This window comes from Parasteatoda tepidariorum, chromosome 2 (genome assembly GCF_043381705.1).
Source record: "Parasteatoda tepidariorum isolate YZ-2023 chromosome 2, CAS_Ptep_4.0, whole genome shotgun sequence".
NCBI classification, from domain to species: Eukaryota; Metazoa; Arthropoda; class Arachnida; order Araneae; family Theridiidae; genus Parasteatoda; species Parasteatoda tepidariorum.
The window spans coordinates 96,803,394-96,817,373 of record NC_092205.1 but is presented as its reverse complement, the minus strand read 5'-3'; the positions used below and the strand labels follow the sequence as shown (position 1 = coordinate 96,817,373).

Genomic DNA, 13,980 nt, shown 5'->3' with positions numbered 1-13,980 from the left:
ATAAGTAAATAAAGCAGGGGTGCTACTCTAAAAAATTTTTAAGATTGAACTTATTTTTTGACCAAATAATACTATCTAGCATTGTTTACCAAACTTTTAGAAATTTATAGCTCACTGACACCAAAATTTACCTTTCCTTGATAATAGTCTACATATTAAATCAATTATTTCATTATTTTTTCTAAATTTTTTTTTATCAAACAAAACAAAAATAACAGCTAACCATGTATATTTTTTTACAACTACTACTGAACAACCTAAAACCATTCATATCTCTTATTTTTCAGTTTACCATTACTTATTTTTTTTTTCTAGCACTATAATTTCTTTCGTTTTTAAAAAAAAAAAATCTTTTGTTTTAACTTTGGCCAGAATGACAGCAGGTTAGGGGGGGGGAGCAAACTCGAGCAGATTTAAATTCAGCAATAGTACAAATTTAATTACACAAGTAGATGAAGTTCAATCAATCACATTTGTCAAAACTTTAAGAATAAGATTTAGTGAAGATGAATTAAAGTCTTGACATCATTACCATATCATATGTTTTCATTAAGATATATTATTTTTTTATTTTGACTAAAAAAAATTTTAAATTTCTAATGGAAAAAAAAAGGAAAATTTAACTTAATTGATAGAATTTATTAGTCCATTGATTTTTCTCAAGACTGATTTCAGTCTCCACAACTGAAGAGGACCCATGAAAAAAGCAAATGTAATAAGCTGTAATGAAATGTATAGAAGTAAATGGAAATGAGCTTAAACTGAAATGGAGATTAATCCAAGAATGAAGTTAACTAAAAATAAAAGTCTAGTGAATAAATCAAATAAAAACTAATTTAATAGGATTTAGTAATTCAAAACTAAATATTTTATTAATTTATTTGGTTTGCAACCAATAAATCAATTTTTGTTTTTGCTGGCTAATGCAGGGTCTAAAGCAACTTCTAAAACTGATCCATAAGTGATCCTCTCTTAGTTGGTCAGAGTTTTCCAAACTATAACATGAAAGTTAAAACAATCTCAGACATACAGCATAACATAATTAGAAGCCCGTGTTCTCTCTCTGTCTACTCTTTGCAGTGTTGTTAAAAATTAGGATACATAGTATTGTTTTGAAAATCTGAAAGAGCATTTCCAATATAAAATACTTGGGGAAACATCAGTTAAAAACTTTTACTGCCGAAATTAACATTTTGAATGATACAAACAATAATATAATAATATCAGGATATGCAGATAAGCATGTCTAAACAGCAATCAAACATTTAACATGACAATTTTATAAAAGCAATAAGTTAAAGTTTCTCAATTTTCAAAATGTTAAAATAATTAATTCCTTCAGCACGATACTTTTTCAAAATTTAAGTGAATGATGAATGAAGTCTTTCTATTCATAATTGGAGCATATTTCTGTAACTTAATTAATCAGTTGAAATTATGCAGCAGACAGAATTGGCAAAAACTGGTAATATAATTAGGCTCTTTGCGCCGTTTGGAGCTTAAAGTGTCCAGCCTACTTTGTCATTGGGATCTGGCTTCGTCCTTTACTTAAATTTTTTTTTCTTATAATTTCCACATTCATTTGTAGTAGCCATGGCAGTCTTGGCCCAAGAAAGACAAACAGGCCACTAAATTTTCTTTTGGCAATGCGTATCATATCCATTTCCATGATATCTTATTGATTTTATCTGCAACGGTAGTTAGGTTTGCTTTTTCTAACTTTGTTTGGTTTTTAATTTTAACATTCCAAAGGAATTAAAAAAAATTTCTGCGAGTTATTTTGAAAAATTTCAGTTTTTCGATGTATAATTTTCTAAAGCACCATGTTTCAGAGCCATGTAATAAAAGTTCTCTGACTATTGTTTTGTAGTTATTTACTCTGGTTCTTTCTTAAATGCATGTTGACTCACAGCATTTACCAGCTTCTAAAAGATTTTCCTGCACAGATGATTTCATCATCATAATAACAGATAACTTCATTCAGCTACTTCATTATTTAAAAGCAAAGCTGCCAAATTAATATTCTTATTAACTATTCATGGTTTAAAAACAATGTCTTTATACATATATATACAGTAGAGCATCGTTTATACGATGCCGAAGGGACCACCGAAAAACTTCGTATAAATGATAACATCATATAATCGATTTTTACTTCCAAAACTAAAACTAACTCTGTTTTCAGTTAATTTTAATGTTTAGCGTGTTGATTTGCATAAATTTCTAAATTAGACAAAGCAAAACAAACAAATAACAAAAGAAGAAAAATTGCAGTGAGCAGTTTGAATGTATGTTACTTTTAATTATATTTTCTTGCTATTAGTCTCTACAATGCAATGCTTTGAATAGCGAGTTGAACTTACTGCTTTCTATGATGAAATTTTAGATTCTAATCACGGCCAAATCTAATGGCTGAAGCGCACTAGTGCAATTTGTAGGAAAAAAGAGACCTTTTACATTTTCCAAAATAATTAGTATCGATGGGTGCGCTGGACATTGGTCGATGAATAGCAAAATTTTTATTTTTTCCCTCTTCATAACATTGTCAAGTTTTTCAGTCATCTAGTAAAAATTACGGTCGTCATCTAAGCATTCTTGTTGGCACCTTTTTCTGTATCACTCATGTTGGCAAATTTCGCCCTTTTTAAAAATACACAAGAAAAAATTAAGAATAAAGAAAAAATTAAGTAAACGTGAACAAAATCTAAAAACCGACGTATAACCGATTCTGTGCGTCATATAAACGATATATTTTTACATTAAAAGGAATAGGAATGATTTGGGACCACACTAAAACGTCATATAAATGTAAACGTCGTATAAGTGATCGTCGCATAAACGATGCTCCACTGTATATATATATATATATATATATACTGTTAATTTTGAGATTTATATATGACCTAACATTGATACCACAAAAAAAAACGACTGTACAAGTTTGCAGCTAAGTTAAAGTGAATTAATATTTTTGACACAAGTAGTGATTATATAAGTATTTGTTTCTTAAGCATTATGTGAATGAAAAAGTGCAACAATTATAGATCAATATAGTTATGATAAAAACAACTAACTTCTTCAGTCTAACTTCAAAATGAAAAATGTGATGTGATATCACAAATGCACATTATGTGATAAGAAAATATTTTAGTATACAGTAATGTAAGAATATATATATTTAGAAACCCGCTCCTCCCATGTATAATTTAAATGATTAGATATAGTAAAAGTATACATAGCATTTTCTTGCATAAAAATATAAAGATAAATAATAACACAATTTTAAACACATATGTTTAGTGAATATGTTAAACACATAATGAATCTTTAAACCAGTATACACAATATGATAGAAACATAGTTAAATTATGAAATGAAAATGCAAGGCAATAACAAACAAAATTTAAAACTAATTTAGTAACTACACTATCCATATTCAGCTCCATTGTTGCATTCAAGAAGCTGGCTATCAATTTCTTACGATGTTTTCATCATTGATTTGGGCAATGACATGTGACGTGCAGTTTTGATATTTACTTATTGAGGCTCTTTAAATCACTTTTGTGGACCCCTTGGATCATAGACAAGGGGTGAGGGAGAATCAGCATTTAATTATGAAATTTATTAGCATTTCATTTTATTAGCCTACAAAAACATACATAAAAAATTTCATAATTCAATACTTATGTGCTAGAAATATGTACAGTGGCTATTTTAAAATACTAATAGTCAGTGTTTAACTATCTTTCAACCTTTAAATAGTCTTTTTAACCTTTAGATAGTAACCTTTGATGCCCTATATTGATGACAACACAGCACAATTCATAAAAGATGACAGCTTTTAACATTATTAGGGAGATGATACTTCCATCTTTTTGAGTTAATTGAAATCGTCTTGTCCTCATAATTGGAAAGTGCTGTGGCCCCGATTGATTTGAAAATGCGGACTCCATTTTGATGGATGTAACATATGCAGAAATCTTCCTTTAATAAACAGTAAAAGTGCAAAAATACAGATTCCCCATTAGTTTTATTTTAATTATTGTTTTCATTATTATTATTGCTGCTATTAATATTGCTGTTATTATTGTCTTGATCGGTTATTATGCATTCATTATTGTTTAGACTAGCTAATACAAACAATTGTTAATTGAAAATATTGGAGCAAATTTACATTTTTAACTGTAAGAAATGAAATGAAAAATTAAATAAAATTTAATTAAGAAATACATACTCTGTTACCAATAAATCTGGCTTCTAAAAGTTCCTGTTTTCGGGGATCCAGAGTATGGATATTATCCATTGCTTTAGTTTCCCACCTGTAATAAGGTAGTAATGTTTTACAAAAAAACATATGATACATTAAATACAATATGCACATATAAGTTATGTCATCCATATTATGTCTTAAAAATAACCATATGTTTCATAACTTCATCAGAATACACACTCACACCTCTCACGTTCAAGTTCTTAGATTATAATAAAATTATGTCACACATTCATGTAAGGTTATAAAATCTTTTAAATTATCATCAATAAAATTTTTCAGGAAAAATTTTAAGACATGGCCGGACTTCAAGTAAAATGCTACAGAGCTAAGTAATCCCAAGATCTTCTTTTATGAATCGAGTGAAATAACTTATTATTCAAGAAATTATCCCTAGTCTATTTATTAAATAAAAATTAATAATAGATAATTATAAAAATGCAATAAATATTTGCATTGATTATAAAGTAAGAAAATCTGATAATTAGGTTATGTCTATCTGTTTTTTCTTAATTCAGAAAAATATCAATGATAGAATTCAACAAAATAATTTCTTAATAAAATAAGATTAAACTCCTTAAAAAACTCTATACTATAAACTCCTTAAAAAACAATACTCGATTCATGACAATAAAATTTAATCCAATTCTAAAATAAACAATACAGATTATAATGCAATTGTTACATACATTGCATCATTAAAAAATTATATTGACTGCACATATGAATAAAAATTTATAATTAATGTTGTTTAAACATAAAATAATTATCACAAATCTGTAAACTTGACTTATGTTAAGAAACAGTCAAGTTGCTTATTATTTATCATATTAATTCCAGCTTTGAAAAAAAATATTGATTTGAAATTTTGTCATTAATTTTTGTCTTGTACGAAAATAAAGAAATTGTATTGTATAAAAATTTAATGATGATCATGTTAACCTTATTCATAAGTTCATAATACAACTGTTATGTCACTGGCATTCATTATTATTAAAATAATAAAAATGTTACTAAATAAAAGCATTTGAATAAAAAAATTGCAACTGTGTACCCCTGTTAATATTGATGAATAATTACTTTAATTAACTGATGATGAATATTAATGATAAGAATTATTTAAACTAAAAATTGATATTGTAAAGATTTTTCAACTTTTAATGTTAATGATGTTTATGTAATAATTGTGTCACAACAAAATATTTTAGCTATTGCTCATTTACAATGTATGCATCAGAATGTATTAATATCAGAAAAAGGTCATTCAACTATTTAAGATAATGTCCTAATTATTATATCACAATGAAATATTTTAAAAATTACTCATGTATATGTTTACTCATTAATATATTTTTATCAAATTATTTAAAAATTAAAATTATTTTTTTTAATCAGGTGACATACTTTCAATGACATAGGATAAGGTGACTTAGCTCAGAATTTTTTTTTTTTTTTACATACATTCTAGAATTATTTAAGGTAATTTTACATAATTTAATAATTGAGTAACATTAAATGAAAATAAATTTAATGATATTGTTTAATAAACAAAATAAGAATGTCTCTAATGAAACACATATTTATAAAAACTAATTAACCATGTGCATTAGTTAACTTGCAAAATTAATACAGTAATTTTTATAAACTGAATTAATTAAATTAAAAATTAATAGGTCATTCAACTTCTCAAGGTATTTTTATGTCACAAAAAATATTTTAACTAGTACTCAGTAATATTGTGATTGTTTTATTTTTAATTACTGTTTTTTTAAGATAATTATAAAAAATGAAAAATTTAAAAAAAATAAAGAGAACATATTTTGAATCAAGTGACATAATTCAATGACACATAAGGTGACACAGTTCATAATTGCTTACCTCATCGAAATTCTTAAATTATGTCATAAAAAATGTTTCTATTGAATGACTCAGTCAAACAAAATAAAGCAAATTTATAGACATTTTATGTAATAAAAAAAAATATTTACAAGGTAAATTGTGATTCAGTCAATGTGTAAGTGTGTTCACTTTAAATATCTACAAATCTACTTAACACAGCACAAAGTAGATTTGTACATATTTTTGTTCTCAGCAGCAAAAAATAAATTTGCTGTTCATGCAACTAAATTTTATTCACAGCATTAGGCCACTTACTTGTACTGTTGCAACTTAACATATTTTTGAACTTTCATTCCTTATTGCCGTCATAAGAAACATCACAGTGAAAAGGTCCCCTCGCAACAACAACGACGACAATAAACTAACATAATAGTAATATTACTTCTACTTTGACCACCGCAGCCGCCAGCACAACTGCAGCGAGTCAACAACAGAAATGGGAAACCACCACTCATCCCGACAAAATAAATAAAAGACAAAACAGAAAGAAAAAAATTTAAATAAATAAGGAGAGAGAGAGAAAAACAAAACAAAGAAATCTAGCACACGAGGTTCAGGCAGCCACGTATGATGAAAAGCAAGATGGAAGCAGCATAAAGCCTACGCCCGTGCTTAAAAATCCGCAGTCCAAAATCGCAGTTAGATCGTATGATCTAGTCATCAGTATAAGCAGACTGCAAGCTACCATCTTGGCTCAACACACAACAGCATACACAACCACTGCTAAGGAAGGAAAAGAGAGGGGGGAGCGGAGAAGAGAACAGACAGACAGAACGAGCAAGAAGGGGGAGAGAGGGAGGGGGGTAGTGTGTAGAGATAGAACGAAGGGAGCAGGGAGAAAACACACGCACGCACATACAGATATCGATATCACAGGCATTACCTCAGCATGGCCGCGCATTCTCTCTCCTAGGGTGGGGGGGCCACCACACCAATGGCCGGACGAGAAGAATTTTTTAACGCTAATCGCCACGGATGAAGAAGAAATAATAACAAGAGGCCGCGTTGCATTTATTATTGCGGCACTCCATAAGGTCATTCGGGTTTGACGAAAAGGCGCAAAATTCTTCTACTACTGCCTTCGCCAGAGAGCGACATTACTACGTATACCTTTAGTGCAGAAAGAGAGAGAGACAGGAGAGGTGTGTAGAAGAGGGGGGAACAGAAGAGGGAAATTCGCTATTCCAATCCCTCTGCGAGTGGTCAAAGCTAGCGCGTGGTTGCACAACGCGCACCGATTTGAGAGAGTGAATGAAGCAATGAGGGGTATGGGAGAGAAAGGGATGAAGAAGAGAGAGAGAGATGGTAAGAATTGCTAGCAAAGCTAGCCCACAACCTACTCCGGAAGAGCTAGCAGGAAAAACACAAGAGGCCTTGCGCGACACCCAAACTTAACCCAAGAGAGCTGTCTGCAGTGCGTCTTGTAGGAGTGGGAGTGTCACACTACTAATACAAAAATGGAGAATAAAGCAACATTTTTTCTTAATTTGGAACACAAAAGCAAAATCTACCCGCTTAGATAGTAAGTCTCAAGAACAAATAAACAGCCATGAGATGACGCCCAAAAAACATGTAATATTCATGATATTATAAAACCGTGAAAGGCAATTAGTCAAAAGTGGAACAGGCATTTTAATTCCGTATCTATATAAACATTTTCAACGCAGGAAATAATTATAACTATATATCGCGATATTAGGCCAAATTTTTCCGTTACCCAAATGACTACGGATAAATTCGTATTATCTACATAGTTATCGATAATGTTGGCTATATTATCCTATTCAAAAATTGTCTTAATTTATCGTAAGACATGGTATCTATGACATATCGCAAGAATACTTTTCAAATTATCATGGTTGAGATAGTTTTTATTTTATTTTATAACCGTCGTTGAACAGCCGACCCAATTTTTTGGGTTTACGACTACTAATGTTCAACTCCGTAGCCTTGTAGTTTTGAACCCAATCCAGAAGACAAGGGAACTACTTGCTATCAAATATTGGGAGAAATTTGCCTTCGTGGAGGAGTTTTTGATGGAACTAACCCACATTTGCGTTATAGGAAGAGGAAAACCACTAGAACCTCCCACGGTTAGTCTGACGGCAAGGGGACTCTAACCCATGATCCCTGAGGATATTTTACGTCAGCACTGTGGTCGGTGTAAGCCGAATGCGTATCGACCAGCCATGATATCAATATTTCACGATATAAAATACTGATATCCTTTATATTCAACGATTTGAAAATATCAATATTTCAATATATATCATTACATCGCCCAGCTGAAATCAATATCTGTAGTTGTTCTTCATGAGAAGCAATAGGGCATAGTAAATGAATCATAAATATGGAATAACTGAACTAATAACAAAAAAAAAAACTTAATACATGTATAATGTGACAATTTTATGTAATCAATATATCCGCAATAACCTTGAAAAAGAATCTTTATACGTACTGTAACTGACGCAGTATATTATTTATCACAGGTAGGTTTCACAAGTGTTGCGATAACATTAACATGTACAGAAATAAATAAATTTATACGGATGAAATTATCGCCGCGATAACAGTTTCCGTCTCAGTAATAGCGAGCTTTACTTAAATTCTAAGAATTAAAAAGTATAATCGCCATTTTTTTTTATTTTTACTTTCTCTTAAAGAAATCTATCTTCAACCAATTATAATTAATACGTGCTTGACGAAAAATAACTAAAGTTGGATGCATCTGTTTTTCTAGATAAAACTGTTTATAGTTAAGCCGTTAAAAAAAATCTTTAAATCAAAAAATCAGAAAATAACATTTAAATGCATCATAGGCGCCATTGATGGGAGGGGGAAAGGAGTGGCGCGTTGTATGTTCTTCTCAATGGCTGGAAATCTCTATAAATTCACGTCTTTAATACTTCAGGCAAATAAAGAGCTCTTTTTTCATCGATTTAAATTTAGTTAAGTAACAAATTAAAATTAATTAATATTTTAGTAGAAGCAAAAGCAGAGAAGAGAAGAAAAAAAAAATCGAAAATTTTTTTATGAGAGTAATTTAGCTAACTATTGAAAATGCGCGTCTTTATTTAGGTCTCCTCCAACTCAAAAAAAAAAAATGGACGCTTTTGACGACCATAGAAAATACATTTTTATAGTCTAAAATAAAATATGTTAAACTATAATTGTTATAGCAAATTGATAATAGGTAATTGAATACAAATTGATAAGTAAGCGCTTTTAAAATGGTATATTAAAAATATCTCACGAACAAAAAAATAAAATTCTCGAATAACAATGCAGTTCGCATCGATGATAAACTCCCCCCCCTCCTTTAACGAGAAACGGCAACCCTGTTAGTATCTATCTCACTGACTGCAGCAAGTAAATTAAGCAAAAGCAGAGGGGTCCACAAAAGTGAATTCAAGGAGCCCCTGTAGGGATGCAATAGTCTGAATAAGTTTTTTTATTTTATTTATTTACTTTTTCATTTTTATTTTAACAGAACGTTACGATGCGAAACCACGCAGGTATAACTTAACTGAAGTGGGAAAAAGAGAAAGCTGTAATCTCTCTGGTATAGCTTTGGCGTGTCGCAGCGGTCGTAGACGGGCAACGTAACCGGTTATAAAAAAAAATAAAAAAAATGGAGTTTCAAGTTCTCGCTTCATTACGCTTGTTGACAGTCGATAAACTAAAGCAATAAGAATCGTTAAAATATTTTCTGCGCACAATCATTATAATTACGCATATATATATTTTTTTAATTAAATCGTAAAATCCTATATAGTATAATATATGACAATAAAGAATTTTTATTTTTCACTAAAAACACGTAAATATTTGAACTAGAGAAATTAAGAATTGGTGATAACAAAGTGACACAAGTAATTTAAGATGCGTTTTCAGGGCGTGCTTATATCGACTTAAAAACGTCATGATCTCTGGTTAAAACAAAGATGGCAGCAGAGGCTGATCGCTTTGAGTGAAGGTTGAAAAGAAAAGTCGAGAATCTCTCCTCTCGAACAATTCTAAATGAATTTTCTCTGCTTTTCATTATAATTATTTTTACTTGAAGAACTCAGATCGGAAGAGTTTTTTTTTTTTAAAGCTATTTAATTATTATAGTTTTATTTACTTCATTAAATACAGCAAAAAAAAATTACTACAAATTACTAATACCGCATATCTATAAATTAAATGCATCATTAAATTTCAAATATTAAACTAAAATTGTTTTAAATTAGTACATCTCGCTACTATTTTTTACATAACTTCAAGAATTTCCTTCATACTTTTGACTTGAGGAATTAAGGATTGATAACAAAGTGGCAAGTTTTGTGAAACGTATTCAAAGGCGTGCTTATCGACTTAAAAACGGCATTATCATGAATTGAGGTTGAAACAAAGATGGCAGCGGAGGTTGTTCGTATTGAGTGAAGGTTAAAAAGAAGAGAAATTAATGCAGAGAATCTTCCTTCCCCAAAAATTTCATTTTATTTTCTTTTAATTTGTTTTCTCTTATAACTTTCGGAAAAGACTGGTTTCAAAAAGTGGTTCGCTTAAAATTTTTGCTTAATTTATTACCTTAAATACGACAATAATTTTTCAATTTTAACTTCCGCAACTAAATATTTGAAACAAAATGAGTTAACAAGGCATATTTAAGGCGTGTTTATCGACTTAAACACGCCATGATCATGATTTCAGAAAACAAAGATGGCAGCAGAGGTTGATAGTTGAGAGAAAGATTATTTAGAAAAGTTTCCTTATTTAAAAATAATATATATTTTCTTATTTATTAAAACTATTGTGGGATTTACTGTGGAAAAGGATGCTTTCAAAAATTGTTGGAATTTTTTTTTTTTAATCATATTATTTTTTAATTTTGGGGCAAAATTAATGCATGTTAACAAATAATTTAAAACTAAAATAATTTTATGTGCAGCGATATATCAGCATTTTAATAATGCGATATATTGTCAAGAAACATCAATTCTCGTGATTTGTTCAAATTTAAGCGATTTCTATATACAGGGCAATATTTTCGTAACCAAAATGAAATTTACCAATACTTACTTAACTATCGTCTTCGATAACAATCGCCATATTAACGAATTCGATAATTACCGTAGTCGATAACACACATTTGATATTTATCGTAGGACATGGTGCTCACGACTGACCATGAGAATACTTTGTAATGTATCTTTATCGCGATGTCTAAGAAATATCGCACAGTTATACTAAATCTAAAATGTCATAATCTTTTTTAAGTTTTAAATTAATCTATGGGCATCCCATTCGGTAATTTAAAATACAGGGTAAAAGAACATAAACTTTAATATTTAAGGGCTATATCGTTATCACTTTAAAAGGAAGTCAAGATTTTGTAATTTATATTTATAGAGCAGAGATTTCCAGCTAAGATAAGGTTGTAAAAAAGCCGATATTTTCTGAAAAGAGAAAGAAAAAAAAAATGTCGGCTGGTTTTTTATCCAAACGACCGGTTTTCATTTAAAAAGCAGGTCTTTATTGGCTTTTTAATATTTTATAATTCAAAATTAACATACACGCATTTCAATTAATTTTATTAATAACTATTAAGTAAAATAATCGAAGTAAGATATATGCTATGATATTAATCATATTTTCTCGTATAAGGGAATTTATTCCATAAATAGATATAAATGTTTTTAATATCAATGATGTAATTGCAGCTCCATATTTACCTAAAAATCATTTATTTTTGTCTGAAATATTGTCTTAAATTACTTCAATCATGTTCTAATTCATTTTAACAGTGCTTTAAATTGATTCAGAAGAATTATTTTTAAAACTGTACTAAATCTTCAGTAAATTCGACATTTTTTATGAAACTGAACATGATTTGTTTAAAATGTAATTATGCTACGTTCAAAAAGTTGGACAATTAATAATTGTAGTTCTAAGAAGTCTAAAATTATTGGATAAAATTTCAATTAATAATAATAAAAATATAAATTAAAAAAAAAAAGTTTTTTTTTTCCCCGCCAGGCTAAAATCTAGGAACCCTGCCCTTGAGCAGAGGTCCACTTTTTGTACTTTGCATTTTATTAGGAGACTACCTTCAAATATTCTTTTGAATAATAAAAAAATATTTATTGAAATAAATATACAACCCAATTAATAAGAAAAAAAAGAAGGGGAAAAAAAACATTTTCCTGACCATTGATATTTTTGATTCGATTAAAAACATAATAATTAGTTTATTTTGCTTGTTTCGTTCATATTGATCATAAAAATATTCTAAAATAATTTATTTCTCATATTTTAAGAGAAATACTAAATGTACTCAATTCAATCTAATTTACAAGCTCTAGTGCATAACTGCTTACATATCTCCAAGTATGGAATTGTTAGCCCACGACTCGCACTCATTTTAAGTTTTTTTTCTTGTCATCAAAACTTGTGTGTTTTGCGGTTTCAAAGTTTTTGAAAGAAATAAAAATTATAATAAGAAATTATACCGCATAAGAGTTTAGTCAGCTGAGGTTATTCCAGACTTCATCGTTATAATACATCGTTAATTTTACTAGTGAAAAAATATATCGTTAATTTTACTAGTGAAAGTAGAGTCTGATTAACGGCAAAAATCAATGGTATGTTCAGTCGTTTTATATGAAAGAGCCGTTTTCGTTAATATTGACTGATGAAGGACACTTAAGCGAAAATAAGACGCTGTTTTTGAGAGAAAAAATATGTTTTACGATGAGGATGAGATTTAGTTTTAATATATCAACTCCATTTCTCCATAATAAAAAAAAAATTGTAAAGGATTCGTTTTTGTGATTAAAAAAAAAACTTTTGTGAAAGGTTTGTTTTCATGGTAAAATGCAATCCGCTTCAACGATAATTTTACTTCAAAGGGTTCGTTTTAACTATGAACATTTTTGTAAAGTGTTCTTCAACAGACTCCCCCCCCTAAAATAAACCCTGGTCAACCATATCAAATACGAAAAGTGCACAACTTTCTTGAATATTTGCACTAGAAATTCCCTCTTTCTCTTCAGAAACTAGTGCGGGGAAGAAAAAAAAAAATGCAATCGCATCAAAGTAATCTAAGCATATAAGATCACCATTTTTTTCATTATGATATCTAGGAGTTTTAGGAAATGTTTTCTTGTTTCTTACAAGGGCCCAGAAAATGATGAAAACAAATGAAATATTTCCTTCAAACCAGAAACACACCTTCAATAATGCCAAATCATCCAGTAAGCAGCTCGTGTAAAGATCAACTATAGATAAAAGACTCATTTGCATAGATAACATATACAATCATTTTATTTATTGTCACCACAATGTATTTATAAAAGCTTGATAATGAAATAAATATTGAGAAACTGATGTAAGTGGAAATAAAATTTAGAGACATTGACTTTTTTTGTAACAACTAGTGGGCTGCGCCCCCTGCTCGCTAACGCTCGCCAATCCCCGAAAATTGCTACGCAATCTTATATGAGTTGCTTCGCTCGCTACTAATTTAGGTACATTGCAAATACACAAAATTCGAAGAATTCAAAACAATCATTCAAATCCATATAACACCTTTAAAAAAAAAAATTACATCTTTTTAGTAAATACTAAGTCATTAAAATAAATTTGAATTCAAATAAATAACATGTAATTCGTTAAACCGATTAGAAATGTGCTATAGTATAAAATCTCAAAGCGTAACAGCACGACTGAGACTCATTTTTCAATGAATAACTAATAACAATAATAAAACAAATAAATTCGTGATATAAATCAAAAATCGTCAAATAAATTCGTAATATATAAAT

At 29.3% G+C, this 13,980-nt stretch overlaps 1 protein-coding gene across 8 annotated transcripts in view; it reads right to left on the bottom strand.

Annotated features, from left to right (window-relative positions):
* Positions 1–13,980, bottom strand: part of LOC107447736 (serine/threonine-protein kinase tousled-like 2) — a 136,881-nt gene that overhangs the window by 33,037 nt on the left and 89,864 nt on the right. For 6 of the 8 annotated variants that reach the window (XM_043050517.2, XM_043050516.2, XM_071178064.1 and 3 more), the window contains one exon: positions 4,235–4,319. In XM_043050517.2, the coding sequence (XP_042906451.1) occupies positions 4,235–4,319 (85 nt within the window). Of the gene's footprint in view, positions 1–4,234; positions 4,320–6,424; positions 9,272–13,980 lie in introns of those variants that run through there. The other 2 variants (XM_043050520.2, XM_043050521.2) reach the window with 2 other exon arrangements.